Source organism: Montipora capricornis, chromosome 9, assembly GCF_036669925.1.
Source record: "Montipora capricornis isolate CH-2021 chromosome 9, ASM3666992v2, whole genome shotgun sequence".
Lineage (NCBI taxonomy): Eukaryota > Metazoa > Cnidaria > Anthozoa > Scleractinia > Acroporidae > Montipora > Montipora capricornis.
Genome location: NC_090891.1, coordinates 21,248,819 through 21,269,627, shown reverse-complemented (window position 1 = coordinate 21,269,627; position 20,809 = coordinate 21,248,819). Strand labels below are relative to the sequence as shown.

The window sequence follows — 20,809 nt, the reverse complement described above, 5'->3', positions numbered from 1 at the left end:
TTTGCAATGAGACTGGCAACCTTTACAAGCCGAGGATGACAGCAAGGGTGAAGACCGGCAAAATTACAGAAAAGTTTTGCTACAAACGACGATATCGACCCGCAATCTTAAGAAGATGCTATCGAATGAGCATTTTTCGCTTTGAAGGTCACAACCAAGCTGTTCAATCAAGAAAAGAAAAGAAAAGAAAATCGGAAAAGTTTTAGGCCTTTGTACATTTCTAAATAAAATTTGAAAGCAAGAGTTCGATGTCATTAGCGGAAAACGGCATATATTAGACTTATTAAAAGGGTGTATAGTGTTGAAGGAAAATCTTTTCGGGGGAAGAAAAGACTCCTCAACACTCCGGCTGTTTCTTATCTTTATTTGGTCTTCTCGGGTCGATCTTCAACTAGTCCTTGCTAAAAACTCTCTATTTGTTAGGTATACAGCTCTTTTTATATGTTCTTAATCTGACTGAACAATCAAGTGTCAACCACACGTCAAAATATTTGCGAACTTAAGATTTTACGACGGCGACGGACACAACAACGCCGAAAAACAATGATATTATTGGTTAAAAGAGCATAAAAAATCGTGCTACACGGATTTTAGCAAGTATGTTTGCGGTCCTCTGCATAACGACGACGTGAAATCACCAAATTTGAGGTTTTGACGACAACGTGAGCATGCAACAAAGAATCTTTCATTCTCTATTTTCACTTTGTAACTGCTCGTACCAATTCAGCTTTAGGCTACTTCGCTCAAACTGTAAGAAGTGAACGAGAAAGAATAACCGCGAAAGACTCTTGGTAAAGCAAAGTGATATTTTGAGGTGACGTTTTCGTTTACGCTGCTGTCGCAGATCCTAAAATAGGGAATTTAAGAGACGACGGCTACGACTACGACAACGCCACAAAGCAATAATATCATTTGTTAAAAGAGCATAAATAATCGTTCAGCACGTGCAGCACGGATTTTAGCAAATATGTTTGCAGTCCTCTGCATAACGACGACGTGAAATCACCAAATTTGAAGTTTTGACGACAACATAAGCATGCAACAGAGAATCCTTCTTCTCTGTTGTAACTTTGAAACCGCTCGTACCGATTTATTTTTAGGATACTTTGCCCACATTGTACGACGCGAACTAGACTGAAAAATCGCGAAAGGCTTACGATAGAGCCAAGTTATATTTTGAGGTGACGTTTTCGTCGACCGTCGCCGTCGTAGATCTTAAATTCCCTATTAGGGAGTTCAAGAAACGACGACGGCTACGGCAACGACAACGCTAAAAAGCAGTAATATTATTGGTTAAAAGAAGTGAAATGCTCGTGCTGCACGTGCGGCACGCTTTTTTGAACATTTCTCTCCCGTACTCATCAAAACTACTACATCAAATGACCACATTTAAGGTTTTGACGACAACGTGGACAAAGTAGTGTCACTCTTTACTTCAAATCCGTCCGTACCAATCCAGTTATAGGACACTTCGCCCATATTGTATAATATAAACAAGATGGAATAATCATGAAATACTTAGAATAGCTCAAACTTATATTTTGAAGTGCCGTTTTCGTCGCCGTAGCCGTCGTGGTATCTTAAACTCCCAAATGTCCCTAATGACGCCTGCAAGACGCACTACGCCTGCGCGTCAGCACATTAACAAATGTTTTCCACAACAAAGAAAGTGTTTTGTCTCGACGAGATCTTACAGGTTTGTCAACGCCAGAATAGCACGAACGAGTACGAAGTTACAAAAATTACAAGGAACAAGTTACAATATCTAGAATTAAGTTACAGCAAATTTACGGAGAAAATGGCGATTTACGATTATTACATAACAGAGTCAAACAATAGACAAAAGGAGGAAAGGACAAGCGTAAGCGCCGCCTTTTCCATACATTTATCTGGCATACGTGTCTTAGGCAGAACAGGACAATAACTACAATTACAGGTGTTATTTTTAATTACTTATAAATATTACTATAGATTTAAACACTAGTCTTATTGAAAACCCAAAAGAGACCGCTGTTGTCATGAATGTGATCTGGAACCGCGAGAACAAGTCAAAAAGGCCCAGGGATGAACTGAAAATAAGTTGCTTTCAAAAATACAGTAAAAGACTTAGTTAGGGTAAAAACACCACTGAGTTAAACACAAATAACCTTAATGACACCAAAAACTAATTAAAACATTCCTAATGAAAAACTTAGTTGGCCTAGCGCACCAAACACCTTTCTCGACACCTGTTCCAAACCAAATTTATGACCTTAAGAGAAGACGCACTCGGATCGAAATTACACTAAAGAGCAAACAGCCTTAGGAGCTAATTTCTCACAAGAGTCGATTTACCAATGTTGCTTGGAAACTACCAGAAAAGTGAAACCAATAACCCTTTTTAAACATCCCTTAATTTAGCATGAAAACACTAACCCATTCAAAAGAACTCAACATTAAAAGTACCGCAAATGATGTATGTATGATCGTAGTTATCCAGCGAGGACAAGCAATTTAATGAAATAATCGTAGCTACAATTTTTATCGTTTAACAATAGGTGGTTAGCACGTTTCGTCATGACGGTAACAATGGAGCTCTCATTAGCTTCTTTTATTTGTTATCCAGCATTGAACATTTTGCTATTGTTATCTGTATCCCTTGAAAGGTTGGTTGCAAGCCAACTATTTACTTGTGCGATGCACTGAAGCCCGATGTTCTCCACCTGTTTCGAGAGGTCTGCTTTAAGCTATGATTTTTGTTGTCATTTTCTCAGGAGAAAAAGTTCGCACGCTAGGCAATCGCCGGCATGTTGGAAGACAAGAACCATAGATCTTTCAATAATAATCTCCTTACGTTCGTCATTCAACAATTTTTAAATTCAATACTTTCAAAGTATTGACATTGCACTCATTCAACAACTGAAACCTATTTGACAATTGACACCCTTCCATTTGGTGGAAAAAGAGCTCTGGCACACTCCATGCAGATGGGGCAAAAAACCCTTGACAGGTGGTCATCACTAAAAACAAACAACTAGTGATCATTTATTTTCATTAGTGACTCTCTTGAATCCATCAGAGGAAGAGGTTCGTGGTATCATCATGTCTTCCGCCAATGCTTCATGTCTGCTGGATCCAATTCTTCCTACATGGCTACTAAAGCAATGCTGTGAATGATTGACATCTTACTACCCGTGATTACGCAAATGACGAGGTTATCTCTGAGAGATGGTATTGTTCCTGATTGTCGGAAAAACGCCCTGGTATGGCCATGCATTTCTAAAGAAACAGGGTCTTGATCCTGAGTGTAAAAACTACAGGCCTGTTAGTAATTTACCTTTTATTGCTAAAATCGCCAGGCTCCGTCACTTAATTCCCTTTTCTACACTTTTAAACATTTATCGTTCGCTCATAGAACCTTATATTTGCTACGGCCTTGTTGCTTGGGGTCAGGCCCTAAATACACATTTGGACAAAATTGTAACCCTACAAAAGCGAGCTTTGCGTTTAATGTATTTCGTAGATTATAAATCTCATAGTGTGCCTCTATTTGTAAATTCAGGAATTCTGCCAGTTAAATTACTTTACTTATAATCAGTTGCCTCTTTGCTACATGATGTTGACAATCAGCATGCTCCACCCAATATCTCAAATCTATTTACTCGCTCGAAACAAATTCATTCCTACTCCACGCGGTCTGCAATAACTGGAAACTTCCATGTAGAAATGTCGAGAACAAACGAACGGTTATTGTCCTTCTCTAGAATTAGTACAAGAATATGAAATGGTATCCCACCTGAAATTCGCCAGCTTAAGAAAACACACCTTAAACGTAAATGGAACGAATTACTTCTGAAGTTTTTTGTAAATTGAGGAGATGAATGTTAATATGCGCTACATCAATCTTTCCAAGTATATGGCTTTTCTTTAATACCTCAGGTCATTTATTTATTCATTTTTTATTTTCATTTTTTTTATCACGTTTTTCTCTTATATACGAGGCGCTTTTTTGTGTAATTCTTGTTTGTGTATAATTCTTGTAAATTTTCAAGTGTCTTTTTGTTGACAAGAAGTCATGCTTTTCAATTTGTTAGACCTTAGCGCTGCTTTTGACGCGATAGATCATGACCTACTTCTGAATGTGTTAGAGTACGATTTTGGAGTTTGTGGTGTGGTTAAAAGTTGGATTATATCACTTTTATCGTCAAGGAAGCAGCGAATAATGGTTAAGAATAATCTATCTAACAGTTTCAATCAAAAGTCTGGCGTGCCTCAAGGCAGCTGCCTTGCATGGGCCTGTGTTGTTTCTGCTATATGCCTCTGGTTTATCGAAGATCGTCTCTAAGCACCTGCCTGATGTTCACACACTTGCGCAGGCGACACACAGCTAATATATGTCGTTTAACCTGGATCAACGGATGACGCATTAGAAGTTCTTCAAAATTACATCTCTGAAGTTCGTTTGTGGCTAGTGTCATATCGACTCCTCATAAATGACTCGAAGACTGAGGTATTGCTCGTAGGATCGCGTCAACAGCTATCGAAGATCAATAGTACAGTGAGGGCATTAAAGTCGGCGAGCCTATCATCAAGCCGACTGAAAGTTTATGCAATCTCGGAGTTTGGTTTGACCGCCACATGTCTATGAATGAGCATATTAGCAAAGCTTGCATGAAAGCTTTCTTTGATCTATACAACATCAAACAAATCCGAGGAAATATCTAAAACCAGACACAACTAAAACGTTGTTCTATGCTCTGGTCACCTTTTATCTAAATTACCGTATTCCTCATTATCAGATTCAACGACTACAGCACATCCTGAATGTGGCAGCTCGTGTTTTATGTCTCGTTCCTAAATACAACCACATAACTCCACTACTAAAAGATTTTCACTGGCTACCGGTTAAATATCGTATTATGTTCAAGATACTACTTCTAGTGTATAAAGTACAGAATGGAATTGCCCCTGTATATTTGGTGACTCTTTTAAAGCCGAAAGCTGCTAGTTACTATAACCTTCTACAGATCCCAAATACTAAGTACAAGATATATGGAGACAGGGCATTCTTTAAAGCTGGCCCAACACTATGGAACAGTCTTCCACTGAGCCTTAGAAATCAAACTAACACTGAAACATTTATTTGTTATTCGTGTAAATATTCATTGTAAATAGGCTATTAGAATATCAATTAGTATAAATTGAATATCAATTAGTATAAGCGCTTTATAAATTATTATTATTATTATTATTATTATTATTATTATTATTATTATTATTATTATTATTAGGTTTTTTCGTTACTTATTTTTAGGCTCATGTCCTTTTTGCTTTTTCTTATTCAGTTTATCCACATGTGAAGTGAAGAGAGATATCCTGATTGATTGGCTAGGAGCAATTAATATTCGATATGGTCTGGCAAAACGATATCTTCAAGGAGACATAGGAGTTATCGACTCTTTATCGCGTTCTCTTGCTATCGATGGAGCCTTTTCACATGACGTCACGATGTCCATGTTGGTGTTCCAAAACAAAGAAATGGCGGTCATGATGGTCTACCAGACTAATCCTCCGGGAATTGAACTCTAGTTTTATGCAAATGCTTTCTTTTGTTTCAGTAATCCAATATGGCTTCCGCTCACGTGAGTGAAACGCTCCATTTTCCATTTTTGCATTCTCCATACTAACTAACTAAGAATAGACACCAATAAACCGATGCTTACAACTTCCCGCACCCTACAAACGACTCATCGACGACATCAACAGACAAACAACACACTGACCCTACCTAACGTATTCTACGATACGCGTACAGACCTTAGACCTATAGACGGATCGCAACGCACCTATCATTGTTTAGTCTTCCCAGCCAATTACATCTACTGTAGGCTCAACTGACAATCGACCAATAGCATCACGAATAAGTTGACCAATGACATCTGCGACCGGAGTTCTTATAGTATATTCAATAATTATTTATGTAATTATACTAATATAATTTAGTATATACCACACAATGCAAGTGAATAGCCTCTCCACGCGGGCTGATTGGCAAACTCGGAGGTGACTAGCCAAGTACTTTTCACCTCTGAGATCCAAAGAGAAACAAAATTGCTTCCGGCGCGCGAGATTTGAACTGATTTCTGGCCACATCTTACAAAAACAAACTAGTTTTATTGGTTCTCCTTTTTTTCAACTTGTGTGGTATATACTAAAACAAATATTCACCTCAGTCGGTGAATGTGGTGTATATCACCTCCACTTCGGTTTAGGGTCATTTTCTTTAATTGTTGTCTTTGCACCATGCATGGCTCACTCCGTTAGCCATCGAGCAGCTTCAAAGTTTTCTTCAAGAAGACTAAAACTAGTATTTCTCTGTATTTCATACGAAAGATTCAGTCGTTTATACCCCAACAATTTCATGACATGTTGGCAGTAATGTTCAATGACTGTGATGTCATACGGCATGACTCTCCATCTCCATCTATTAGCTCCTTCCGCGGAATCTTCGCGCCACGGATGAGCTTTCTGTACTTCATTTGTCTCACCTTTGTGAGTCGCTAAATAAAACCATTTGCTCAGGCCCTCATCCATAGGGAGGTCTGCAAATTCTAATATTTGTGGAAGATTTTTCGAAGGGTTCAGCGCCAAGTCTTCATAACGCAATAATTTGATTCGCTTTCTCCACCTCGGGGTTAACGTCCTTAGGATGTCGAGATTTTCCTCAGTTTCTTTGCAGTTTAAGTACGCGAACTCTCTTGTCTTTGCTAGACCAATTCTGTCCTTATCGCGAAAAAAGTTCACCGCTTGAGAAGACGGAATGATCCCTCGAGGATCGCGGACCAGGAATAGTATCTTGCAATCAAATTCACTCGATGAGTCACACATTTTAATCAAGTGTTTAATATTCGTTTGAGGCATTCGACCGAATAGAGCTTTGACCACCGTCATGCTATATTTCGTTCTACAAGCCTGCTCCAACATTCTTTTATCGAAATTGCGTTGGCAGGTTTCACTTGTCCATAACAAATCAGAAGTGTTGTAGGAACAAAATGGTGGCGATGATAAAGCAACACTAATTTGGGTTTCACGAGTATTTTTTCCGTTCACTGCTCTGTAGTAATGATCTAAATCTTGAACATGCCTATCTGACACGAAATTACACTGTAGCACGCCGTTCATCCATTCCAAGCTTTTCTCTTCATAGTCCTTGTCGAACGGGTTTAGTTTGCCATGGATACGTTCCGCTGTTTGATACGGTTCGAATAAATAAAACACCTTGGGGTGGTGATTGAATATATTGCCCGTGAAGGACGAACCAGAGCGACCGTGAGCGACTATGATTAAATTTTGTCGTTTTCCACTTTTGTTTCCCTCAGTTTGTCCTCGAAGGCTCTTGCTTCCAAGATATTGAAGAAAGTGGACTTGCGTATCGCCTTCAGTGCCCGCTTGCATTTCAACCTGTGGCATGTTATAGTAATGAGATAAAAAAATATAAGCGGAAATGAGAGACATCAACATCGATGCTAAGAAGAAAGCCGGTACTAAGCAACGGCGAAATCGTCGAAATCTTCGTTTAAGCATGGTCGGTGAAGAGGCGCTTCTGGTTCGTCCAAACTCAAAGCAACAAGAAATAGCTGCTATTCAATGCCGAGTAGCACGTCTGCTTTTGTCGACTTGAAAAGTGCGGACATCATTTGCAAATGTAGTCACTGAAGCAAAGAAAAAATACATAAAAATCATCCCCAGAATCACGCTATTATTAGCATACTGGCAAGATCTGGCAACGCTCGAAAGGGCAAGACTGAAAAGCAGAGGTAATTTGGTGGACTGTGAGCAGGCTCTAATTTGCTCGAAAATCTTCCGAAAATTCCAACTCCCGCGCTACTCGTGGCCCGCGGCTGGCCACTCGCACTCGCCTATATGCACCGCCAACTATCTGCAATCATTAAAAACTGAATGCAATTTTTAGAGGGGTTAAAAACAATGACTCCCAGTCCATGGACTACCCAAATGGACTTCCCTTGTGTGGGCATTAGAAGGGCTAACGCTCACATGGTTTACGTGGGTAGAAAACAGCACTTTACGTTACCCTACAATAGTTAATTCTGTTGAAATATAAAAAAAAGTGCTACACGGCCAACGTTTGCAAAAACGTAATCCTTCTTTGTACCCAAAAATAGACTGACTCAAACAAATACTATTTCGAATGAGTAATATTGAAAGAACTCAATTGATTATATACTTACATTGCATGTACCTTGTTTGTTTTCGTCTTCACGGCCACATGCGACTAAATTCAGGAATTGCACAGGTTTCGTTTCAATTGCATGAAGTAAACGGACATCACAACAATTATTGAAACCTAACCTTCTTAAAATGGGTGCTTGACGTTGACCAACGCCGTTGTTTACAATGGATGTTTAGGCTTAGCACTAATTGTGACGCTGCTGACGACCAATAGTACTCACAATGGGTCAGGTAACGCATTTGTTAAAAAAAAAGCGATGAAACTTATAAGGCTTAACAATATACATGAGAGGCTGTTACTACGCAGATGAGTGATTTTTACCGTGCGATTCTGTCAGATTTTGTCAGTTCTTATATATTAAAGAAAGTTCGGATCACTCACCGTTTCTGGGAAACCCCCGTACATTCACTCGATTTATTTGTCACTCGTTTTGAATTTCTAGTCCTTATGCCAAAAATCGTTCGCTTTTTGATAAAAGCATTAAACGTAGCAGGATGATGCAATTATAGGCACTGATCATTTTCTGATATAGGGCCAGCGATGGATCGCCTTTTTAAGAGGATAAAAAGGCGTGGCCAAATTCACATGATTCTAGCGAGTGTTAAAAAGGGTTGACAGGCCTACACGACTCCCTTGTACGTGGTCTGGTTTTTGTTGCCTTTTTCATAATTTTGCCCTCTTGATTGGACATATTTGAATTGACGCCTCTTTTAGGCGGTTCCTGTAGCATTCATTTAGCAATGGTTTTTGCCCTATGAAGCTTTACATTTGAATCTCTATACTGCTGTGTGATACGTTTTCTTCCAAGTTTCTTGGTGTTGATTTTCTCAGCAGTAAGGTGAATCAGTGTGACCTTATGGCCTCACGCTTTTGCGCCAATTTAATTCTGGGCTTGACCGATATGTTGTTGATCGGCGGTAGAAGCGAGTGATCTTCTGGTTTTAAATTTGTTTGTTTGACGCGGGCCCACGAGACTACGAGAAAGAGACGACGAGAAAGAGAGTTTACACTTTAACACTATGTACTAATTCGCGTGACTCGAGCAGTGTTTTTGCAGGTAGAAATTTTACTTTTTGCAGCAAACATTCCTTGATAATCAAGAGAGGATTAAAAAGCATCTTCAATTTTCAGTGTGTGTCACATGGTCTATCACGTGACTGCAAGAAAGAGAGTTTTACGCTATATTACCCGAAAGCAATTAATCATCTTGGCAATGTCCTCCACAGTTGCACAGGGCTGTGTATTTCAGGCTTGCCTTACGGCATTTGCATTGACCAGTGCATCCTTTCTTGCACCCGCAGTGAATCAGCTCATAACATGATTCTTGCGCTTGTGGCAGAACTGTCCACACCGGCTTCCATTCACTTCCTTCTCTTCTCCAGCCCTATTCTTGCTGACTTGGAATCTGTGGTTTAGCCATCAAAGCACTTCCCCACACATGTCCAGCCTGATAAACAGCACGCTTTGTGTGCAGCTTGAGTTGGCGGAATGTTTTCGATAGCCCTTGATTTCTTTGAGAAGAGCTCTTGTCTAGCTTCATTCACTGTTAATGCTGTGCTGGCTCTGTTGTAGAGAAGAACAACAAATCTCTCAATCAGTAGCATGTAGTCGTCGGGGATACTCTATGGAAGTGAAAATAGGTCGGCCAACACATCAGTTACTGCAGGGAACACACTCCAGGTATCCCATGCTGTTCGTTTCCCTTTGCCAGAAAAGAAAGAAACGGTGTCGCAACCTGTTAGAGCATTGGATGAGCCTTGGCCTTCTGCGGTCCAAGCTGAGCAGCAATGTCATGTATAGCCAGGTACCTGAAATGTTTACCGGTGCCAAAGGCAATCCAAAGCTCATCAACAACAATATCTTGCATCTTGGAAACTGCAAGAACCACAACATCTGTATCAATGGTTTTGATCATGACTCTCCGATATCCACACTGCGAAGCAATGTACACGTGCAGCATGATGCGTGTATCAGCTTCTTCGTGGGTACAGTCTTCCATGCCATCTCCTTGGTGAGCTTAAAACGTGTTCCTCGTATGTAGTGCACAGTTCTTTACGTAATTGTGCTCAATCGCCAGGAAGTGGAAGGGCTCTGTCTCGTTCTCATTCACGCGAAAGAAACTCTTCCAGTTCTTCGGAATCTGGGAAGAGGATGTTACCCTTCTGCGTGTACCCGAGACCCTCTTCTCTCTGGTAGCTGCCTTTAGACTATCCTGTCGATAAACATCCCAGAGCTTTTATAATAGCATCCCCAATGGCATGATTAAAAATAAGCAACACATCTCTTCCTTGTGTATGAGCACTTAGGTCAGGAAATGCCCCAAGCAGTCTTTCTTTCAATCTTGTGGTGTTGATCTTGCTTGAAGATGTAATTCCGAGCTCCTCGAGCTTTGCAGAATACAGTTTTGCCAGTTCGACCAGCTTAAACACTGCTACATTTTCACAAACACGAAACTCTTCGAGGTATGAAACAAATTAGGCAAATACGATTCCATGGAGATAGGTTTCATTACTGTCCTCTTCTGCTGAAGGTGTTTGTAACTTTCGAACTCGGTTGTACAATGCGGCCAAAACCCTTCACGTGATATACTTGGCTTCAATGGCCACCATGTCACCACCCGCCAGTTTAGCTAAAAAATCAGTATCCTTTAACTTTATGGCGCTCTCTCTTACACTTCTATCAATTTCAAAAGTTGATGCTTTGTGGAGCCCACTAGGACTTGCCGCATCATTGCAGAAGAAGCACTTGCTTTCATTTTCATTAAGTCTGCCTTCACTTGCTAAACTAGTTCTTCTGGTTTTTACAGGGCTATGGGAAGTAGCATCTTCTTCTTGCTCTTTTCTCTTTTGAGCTCTTTTGAGTTTGGTGCTGTTAACTTTGTCCTTGCATGATTTATGCCACGATGCTTTGTTCTTTAAGAGGGTATTGTCAACTCCAGACCCACCATTCAGTTGTTCTAAGTTAATAGCGAAAGGTACCATTCCAAGCTCATTGAAAAGCAGCAAATTCTGTGCAAGGGATTTGTATCCTGCACCAAGGTCTGTTCTTTTGGAATTCGCTGGACATTGCAAACTTTCTTTTTTCCTTTTCTGACAAAGCACGCACAGTCTTTTTAGCAATTAGTTTTTGTGATTATTTCAAATACGCGTTTTCTTTAAAACAATTAATTTCTTCTTCTGTCACCTCGACAAAACGGCTTGCGGCCATTTTGAAAAAAACAGTTAGGTGATTATAATCACCTCAAGTGCAAACAATCAGCTTAGAGAATTTTCAATAATTACCTATGTAATTATACTCATATAATTTATTAGAAAACAGTCGCAAGAAAATAGGTGCGCTGATTGGTTAAAAATCGTGTTTCTATAACTCGATGGAGAAACAGAACTAGCGCGAGCTGTTGACGTAGGGATGGCGCGAGCAAAAAGAATTTACAGTTTGATAATTAGAGTTAACAAGCTTTTTTACTCGTGGATATATCCACGAGTTTTGGTGGGGATCTTTATGCAAATTTGTCACTCCTGCGTAACCGGAAGTTCGATCTCATTAGCCAATCAGGATGGATAATTACAACACAGCTGTGACTTCCTGTTCGCTACAAGGTTGTGCGCCGCCATTGATGTTTGTGGCTTTCTTCGTAAGTGTTTAATTTGAGCACCTTCCGCTGCATTTAGAAGCAAGAAACTGAAGAATTAAAGAAACGGCGTTCTTCGAAGGTGAAGCAAAAGATTCTGAACAAGTACACATTGGTGCAATTAATTGTGCACCGCCTTCCACTCTCCAACGCGAAGACTTAAATACATGTCGAAATGGAATCGGCAGACGTACACATGGTGAGAAGCGGTCAGTGTAAAACGCAGACTGCAGACCGGGGGTAAAATGCAGACTGAAGTTATAATTTAATTGTTGAAAAAGCCCAAACCCATTAGGAATGCTAACAGTTAAGCCTAAATATTGTTTTAGGCCTAATTAGACCTAAGGTTAGCATTTCTAAGGGGTTTGGGCTTTTTCAACAGTTACGTTTAATATAACCTCAGTCTGCATTTTACCCCTGGTCTGCAGTCTGCAGTCTGCGTTTTACACTGACCGTGGTGAGAAGACTCGAGAAGACAGTCTCTGCCGATCCCCTAAGCTCACGAGGCATTAATAAATTCCATTTGGAAGGTGACTTCCATTTGGAGAGTGACATCGAAGCTATCAAAGTATACCAATGTTTATCAAGGCTATCACGAAGTTTTGCAAGCTGAGTCATCAAAGCCATATGAATCCAACTTGAACAACATCATTGACATGAAAAGCAGTGAGGCAACCAAGCAACCCATGCTTCCAGACACTAGTACTTGTGTGGCGGACCATAATGACGAACTGTCGAAAGACTCGGTCATTAATTATGTAAGGAAAAGTGATATGGAATCCGAACCAATCTCCTACAGTAGAGCAAGGGCTAAGGCCGTTCGCAAATGCAAACACTCTCCCTGGAACAGAGAACCTTCCACTGAGAATTCCTTATAAGAAAACGTCGAGCTTGTTTCATAAGGACAAGGTAATTAGAAAGTGTATGGTGCATTATTTAAAGAAGAACGTACCTAGTTCGTCTGAGTTGAGAAAGTGTTTATCTCTCGCTTTTGGAAAATAATATTATATTGCAGTAAAAATGGCTAGACCTAGACCGCAACTCAGACGTAACAAATCTTCGAGAGTAGGAGACTCTAATCGTCATTTTTATCTTATTACCCGCAGGACTGCTAAACACAAAAAAGACTTGTCAGTTCTATTGTGTATTCAAGGTCAATCTGTTACTAAGCATTCAACAAAACTGAACCAACAAAATGAGAGTTATTGTCTAACAAAAGAAAAGCTATTGATATCAGGAGACATTAAATCGAACCCAGGCCCCGTTGCTCATGGAACGTGTACACATACAGTACTGAGAAACAGTACTCCTATAGCACTGTTGCAGGCTCGATTTGCTCAGAAAGGATTGAAGACAGTAGAATGTACCTCAGATGGTCCATGCTTCTTTTCTTCTGTTGCCCACCAGTTATACAATGATCCTTCCTATCACATGAACGTTCATGCTGCTGGAGTCGAATACGTTAGAAACAACCGTCAAAAATTTATTGGACCCATTACAGAGCAATTGTGGTTGTGTTGTCACATTAACATACATGGTGTGATGCACTTATTGTGCAAGCATTTTCCCATGTATTAAATGTTGCAATACATATAAATGAATCCATTGAGGGGTGGGCACCACTAACTGTTATCAGTCCTATAAGCGGACAACAGGGAACTACTGTTATTAACATTGGACATCTAGATGAAGGGCACTATATATATGTGTCTCAGCATTTCAGTTAGATTATTATAATGACAATATTTCAGGTTATGAAATCAGCAGTCAACAATTATTCAGAGGTAATCATAGCAGCCAGTCGTGGGCGACAATGGCTGTTTAATTTAGGTCTGATCAGATTCCTCCACACAGCTCTGTCCTTAGCCTTCTGCTGCCAGGAACTCTCGTCTATGTCTAGCTTCTCCAGGCTTCTTTTTGCAGGGTCTTTAAATCTGAGCCTTGGTCTACCCTGATTGCGTTTGCCCTCACATAACTGTGAGTAAAGTAGCTGCTGAGGGAGACGCTGGTGGTCCATCCTCTCAACATGTCCGAGCCATCTCAGGTTCAACTGTATTAGCATGTCCTCCATTGATGGTAGACCAGCTCGTTTCAACACTTCTATGTTGGTTATCTTGTCTTTCCATGAGATGTTCATTATGGCTCGAAGGTGTCTCACCAGGTACGCGTGGAGTTTCTTCACCTGCACTCTGTAGACAGTCCACGTTTCAGCACCGTACAATAGAGTAGCCAGTACTGTCGCTCTGTACACTTTGCATTTCACGTGGATAGACACATGTCGATTGTTCCACAGTCTCTCCCTCACGTTTCCAAGCACAGCACTCGCTCTTCCTATTCTGAGAGATAGTTCATCGTACAACCTAGCATTCTCTGAAACAGTACTCCCTCGTTACTTGAAAGTCTTGCACTTGACTAGTGGCTCTGTACCAATGCTGATCTACTCTTATAGTGATGTTGATAATTGGAACTTTGGTGGTTTATAAAGACACTGTCTTCTTGATGTTGATTTGGAGGCTGAATTTGCTAGCTGCTCTTGCGAATTTCTCTACTAAAGATTGCATATCTTCCACACTGTGTGCAATTAGAGCACTGTCGTCGGCATAGAGCATTTCTCTTACTAACTTTATCGATGTCTTACTCTTGGCTTTAAACTGTGCCACATTGAACAAGTCTGCTTCTTTACTTGTTTGAATGTATCCTTCTGAAGTGTCTTTCAAAGCCACCTCAAGCATGGCTGCGAGATATATCGAGAAACTGTAGGTGCCAGCACACACCCTTGTTTCACCCCGTTGCTTACTGAAAAGTCTTTAGATACTGAACCACTCATTGCCACGTTTGCTTGCATACCTGTATGGAGAGCCTCGATCAGGCTGACAAACTTCTCTGTACAACCATATTTCTTGAGTACCTGCCAAAGTCCAAACCGTATCGAAGGCTCTACTGAAGTCTATGAAGACTACATAAGGCGGCATGTTCTGTTCGATACACTTTCCTTGAACCTATTTCAAGCAGAAAATCATGTCCATTGTTCTTCTTTCACTTCTAAAGCCGCACTGGGTTTCCGGTAGTACATTCTGCGAGATGTGTTCACTGAGTCTCTTAAGTAGTACACGTGAGAGAATCTTACCAACCGTGGCTAGTACTGATATACCACGGTAATTTCCACAATCCTTCCTGTCACCTTTCTTGAACAAAGGCACAATACTTGCATCCTTCCAGTCTTGAGGTATTTTCTGGGAATCCCATATCTCTCGGATGAGCTTGTGCAGGCAGTTGATATGCTGAACACCACCAAATTTCCACACTTCTGCTGGAATTCCATCCCCACCTGGAGCTCTACCATCCTGTGTTGTCCTGATAGCTGACATTAGTTCATCAAAATTTGGTGGTTCATCCAGACTTGATACAGCTGGTCGCTGCACTAGAGCTTCTTTAGCCTCTTCAGAGAGATCTCCAGGGTTGTTTAGTAGTTGGTCAAAGTGGTCTGCAATTCTGTCCAGGATCTTGTCTTTCTCCTGAAGAACCGTTTCACCATCCATAGCCTTTAGTTGGATCAATCCTCTTGGTTTAGGGCCATAGATTTTTTACAAATCTGTGAAGAATGTTTTCATGTCCTTCCTGTCTGCTGCAATTTGAAGTTTCTGCGCTTTTTCATCCCACCAGTTGGACTTCATCTCTCTGGTGTACTTCTGAAGCTCACTCTGAGCATTTGAGTATTTCTTCCTCCTCGACCTTGTGTTACACTGTAGGTTTTCCGGCCTAGCTGTATTCCTCGCTTCTAGTAGTTTCTTCAGGTGTTCATCATGCTCATCACGCCAATCTTGATGTTTCCTCTCAGGGTAGCCTAATACATCACTCGCAGTCTGATACACCGTATCCTTTAGTGTTGCCCATTTCTCTTCTATGTCATTCCCTGAGTTGTTGCTGTCCCAGTCTTTCAATTTTTCATCCATTTCCTGTGTAAGTTTCTCCTGCTTCTTTTGGCCTTTCAGTGCGCCAGTGTTTAGCTTCCGTGGTCGCTTCGCACCCGTCCTGCAGTGCCGTTTTCGTCTGCAAATCCTTAATCTAGATCTCAGCATAACATGATCAGTGGCACAGTCCGCGCCTCTCATTGCTCTGGTGTCCAATACATCGCTTTTGTCTCTCTGTCTGACTATGATGTAGTCTAATAAGTGCCAATGTTTGGACCTTGGGTGCATCCATGTCTTCTTGTGTGTGTTCTTGTGCTTAAATAGAGTGTTGGTTATCACAAGATTGTACTCTGAACATAGTGCCAGTACAAGTTCTCCACTAGCATTGCACTTGCCTACTCCATGACTGCCTAGCACTTCTTTCCATTTCTCAATATCCGAACCAACTCTGGCATTAAAATCTCCAACGAGTACCAGCCTGTCATCAGCCGGTACACGCCTGATAGTTTCACGTAAATCACTGTAGAACTCTTCCTTCACCTCCTCTGTGTTGGTCATTGTTGTGGCATACACACTGATGAGTGTGGCATACATCTTCCGCTGTAGTGGGAGTCTCATAGTCATTATCCTGTCGTTGATTGGCACTGGTTCCTCATCAAGCATTGCTGCTATCTCCTTTCTAACTGCAAAGCCCACTCCTGCCTCTCTCTTTTCTTGAGTTTATCCCACTCCAAAAGAAGATGTACCCGTGGTCTTCCAAGCTGTCATACCCAGGCAATCTTGTTTCACTAAGTACAGCTATGTCTACATTGTACCTGTTCATTTCCAGGGCCACAAGCGCAGTCTGTCTTTCTGGATGCTGTGATGTTGTTCTGTCCAACAGAGTGCGTACATTCCATTCTGCTACACACAAGGTTGCTGTTTTCCTCTTCTTTTGTCTTCCTACTCCTAGCTTACTTTTCGCTGCCTGTCGGAGTGTGAACAGATCAGCCCGGACCTTGTTAACCCGGGCGACGTCCGAGCCGGTATGAGTTGCTTTCTGATTGACCATTTCATGAGACTGCTTTCAAAGCATTTGAGTACTGCTAGCTTTTGCTGGACTAGCAGCACATTCTTGGCAGATAAAGGTAATATCAGTGGAAAGGACAAGCCAAGACAAACTGACTCCAGTATCTGTTGCAGTGACTGACCAGATGATAGGTTTGTTTATCTCTGCTCTTTGTGAAGTGCATGTCACAATGCACCGATTGGCACAGTCCACCACAGACCTTGTGGGAGGTATGTTTATCTGCCAGGATGTCCAATCTCATCCTGTGCAACTGGGAGTGGTCCGCCACAGACCTGTGACAGATATTGTTTTTAGTTCTGCCAAGATGCCCTGTTTCACCCTCCACGCCCTCGGAAGGGCGGGGGTGCCGGTTGAGTCGCCGACAGCCCGGCCCATCAGACAGGTACTACCGGTTTTCATGGTTATCCGGTAGCAAGCAGGTCAATGCCTGACCTGACCTGAATAATCGATTAATAAACCATGGCCAAAAATGATGTGACTGTGACAGTAATAATTTCTACAAAGCAGTGGAAAAAGAGCCTATATTAGAGAATCTATCAAACGGAAGAGACAAAATAAAGAGTTCAGGGAAAGAAAAACAAAGCAAAACACCAACAAAGATCTGAAAATATTGAAGCATCAAGGGAATATAAAAAGCAAACATTTCACAAAGGTAAAGTTTCCAATCCAGAACATATCAGAGAACTAAACAGAAAAGCACAGAACCATTTAAGGAAAGCTATGCAGAGCTCAAGGCTAAACCAAGCTGAACTTTTTCAAGGTCAAGACTCTATTAGACATTCCTTGTCAAAAGTAATTCAGTCTTTTGGTGATAAGATAACACATGGCCCTGAATATATATGCACTTGCTGTGATCACTTATGGTTCAGACCATCTGTCTCTAAGGGCGCTTTCCTTTTGTCAGAACTTGCCGGCCAGACTCATCAGTTTGCAAAGAAAATGCAACAATTTGAAGGAACACTTGCATCATAACCCCACGCATTCTTCCGAGGCCGATTTTATATCATCCTCAAAGAGTGTTAATTTGAAGGCGGTGTATAGTTAGTCCTTCCAAATGCCTGGTGTGGCCGGTCAGTTCTGTCAAATGGAAAGCGCCCTAAGTGTAACAGTATCAAATATAGTGATAAATATTCGCAGGGTTTGTTGGAGGAATGCAGTATAACTGGCACAAAAAGTGTTAATAAATACTGAATGGATCTTCTCTTCTTGCCTAACCTAATGACATCAACAATATGACCTGGCAACAAAAATCAGACCTTACAAAATTACCCTGTCATCTGTACTAGGAACTTTGAACACATGGTGCAGCTCTTTATAGAGGGTGTGTTAAAGAGTAATCTTTATGCCTATTGGAGAAATGGTAGACTTATTTTACAGGGTTGAATTTCAGCAAAGGGGATCACACTGGAAACATTGAAAATGTACAGGCGTATGCAAATCTAAATTCACAACTTGTAAATTACAATCTACATGTTTTGTAAAATATATTTAACATGTTTTTGTTTCGTAAATAAAATTTACATGATATTTCATCTTTTGTTGGTTCTGTAAATTTATTGGAAATTGGAATTTACAGGATCCTTTGGAAGAGTTACATTTGAACAAAACATGTAAATAACGCGGAAATTTTAAAGAAATTTACAGTATTTCTGTTTGTAAATTTCATGTAAATTGCTGGAACGAATAATGCCATAACGAGCCGCACGCGCTCTTTAATAGGCAAATTTAGCAACAGAACGGGAACGTCAGTGGCGACGTCGCGCCCAGCAAAAACACCAATGAGAATTCAGAATAGAGTAGACTCCATTCTTTTCTTTTCTATTCTAAATTCTCATTGGTAGTTTTGCTGCGCGCGACGTCGCCACTGACGTTCCCGTTCTGTTGCTAAAACGGCTGGGGCATCCAGCTGAGAAGCCGGAGTCAACTCTGGTTTCTCAGCTGGACATCCAGTTCCTTGCGACATTTCATTCGCATTGTATCTATCATCATCTTAACAACTCAACTTTGAAAACACAGCAGAAATCTTCATATTTTCTGTTGGATGCGGACCCACGCGAAAACAGTATGTACTATTTAGTCGGAAGAGCAAACCGTTTGGAAATTTATTGGTGTCTTTTTTGCTCCATTTTTAAAGTATTTCAACACATGAATTCAAACCAAGATGTAAATCCATTAGCCGGCCAAGCTCCAAGAACGAATTTCCACTCAAACACTGTCACAGCAACCGAGACTCACGTTGACCTTGAAATTTCCTAAGATATTTCCCTGGTAGCACCGTTGACTCAAAGGAGAATCTCGCTCAGTGGCATAGAAACGCACTATGCAGTCAAAACATTCGTCGGTTTTACTGGCCTGAAAAAGAGTACTTTATATCGAGGGAGATCTGATTTTAATATACCCGATGGCACCCCTATTGAAGTCACATGGCAAGACGTCGGCCAATCAGACATTTGTCGCCAGTGAAAGCATGTGTCACCTTGCTTTTTGCTTTTACGTTGGGCAAGGCCCCACTTGAAGAAGTCGAAGGACAGAAGCTTCGAGAAACCGCCTCAGTAATTGAAGTTAGAAGTTTACCAGTGAAGAACCAAACAATGAAAATCACTGGTTCTTAATAGCTGGAAGAATTGGAGATAGTCAGCCAGCAAATCGAAAGTCATAAATATCTTACATTGAGCTAAATGCGTTAAGGACAACATCATAAAGTGATCGTGTTTCCGAAGCTGTTCCTGAGCAGGAACTGACATATCGCTGGCTAAACAGAAGAGGAAATATGCGCACTAAGGTGAAATGTTCGAAGCAATCATTCAAGGTCCATTCATGTCACACCATTTCACGTTTGTAGAAAGGCGGAAAAAGCTAAACTGCAGGATTTACCCAGCCACTTATTTGTATGCGAATGGCGTTTATTGTAATATGTGTCGTAATTCAAGCGATGCCGCTACAACTTAAACAAAAAGAAATCGGGATGTGCATTTTAGAGAGCGAGTGATCCAAAACAGTGAAAAAATGCCAGACGTTAAGTAGTACTATGTTTAAAGATTACGTGTTGTAATCAAAGGTGCATGTCATGAAAAATGGTGTGAGCATTTACCTGGTGTTAGAGGAGGAGACGTCGTTATTTCTTTGATCTTTGAAATAAGATAACCTACCGGTCAGTATGAAATGCAGACTACAGACTGCCTGTTCCAGATTACAGATTGGGTTGAAAATGTGGCTAAACTTCAGAATACCCCGCCACTTATTTGCATTTCATTGAATAAGAATAAGCTCTATTGTATTAAGTCTCGTTCTTCAAAAGATGCCACATAGGGGAAACAATAGTGGTTAGCTGTGGCAGGGTATTCTGAAGTTGCTCCTAAAATGCAAACTAGGTACAAAATGCAAACTGCAGACTGGGTCCAAAACTGACTGTTTTGACTGCATAGTGCGTTTCTATGCCAGCGAGATCAGTTCTCTTTTGAGTTAACGGTGCTACCAGGGAAATATCTTAGGAAATTTCAAGGTAAACGCGAGTCTCGGTTGCTGTGACAGTGTTTGAGTGGAAATTCGTTTGTGGAGCTTGCATAATTGGCCGGCTAACGGATTAACATCTTGGTTTGAATTCATGTGTTGAAAATATTTTTAAAATGGAGCAAAAAACACACCAATAAATTAACAATGTGAGAAACCGATTTTCTTGTAGTATTTGTAGATTATTTTAATGGGGAAAGAAAGGTGAGTCGTGTTCTAGCTACCAGTTCCGAACGATTTCATCATATAAAGATTCAAATACAAAAGTTGTCTACTGTTTATCCTGGGTTATCCGACAAAATGTGATTTGCCAGCTGGCGACCAGTTCTGAAAATCTAGTGGCCAGCACTCAAATTTTAGTCGCATTGGCGACCAATGAGTCGCAATTTCAAGCCTTGTATGGAGTGGACATTGGCCCTAATAATAGGTGAGAGATTCATTTAAGGACGGTGCCTACT

At 40.9% G+C, this 20,809-nt stretch overlaps 2 protein-coding genes across 4 annotated transcripts; both read right to left on the bottom strand.

Annotated features, from left to right (window-relative positions):
• Positions 1-325: 325 nt before the first annotated feature.
• LOC138015222 (carbohydrate sulfotransferase 1-like) lies at positions 326-20,497 on the bottom strand. Of its 3 annotated transcripts, none has more exons than XM_068862186.1 (2): positions 19,933-20,497; positions 326-7,691 (listed from the first exon to the last, which is right to left on the bottom strand). In XM_068862186.1, the coding sequence occupies exon 2, from the start codon at positions 7,561-7,563 to the stop codon at positions 6,292-6,294; it is 1,272 nt and encodes a 423-aa protein (XP_068718287.1). In that variant the 5' UTR covers positions 7,564-7,691; positions 19,933-20,497; the 3' UTR covers positions 326-6,291. The 3 variants fall into 3 exon arrangements, with proteins under 3 accessions (XP_068718287.1, XP_068718289.1, XP_068718288.1); XM_068862188.1 differs by having other exon boundaries at positions 326-7,440; XM_068862187.1 differs by lacking the exon at positions 19,933-20,497 and adding an exon at positions 8,229-9,268.
• On the bottom strand, positions 15,446-16,435 carry LOC138017420 (uncharacterized). Its single transcript, XM_068864510.1, has one exon. The coding sequence runs from the start codon at positions 16,433-16,435 to the stop codon at positions 15,446-15,448; it is 990 nt and encodes a 329-aa protein (XP_068720611.1).
• Positions 20,498-20,809: the final 312 nt, after the last annotated feature.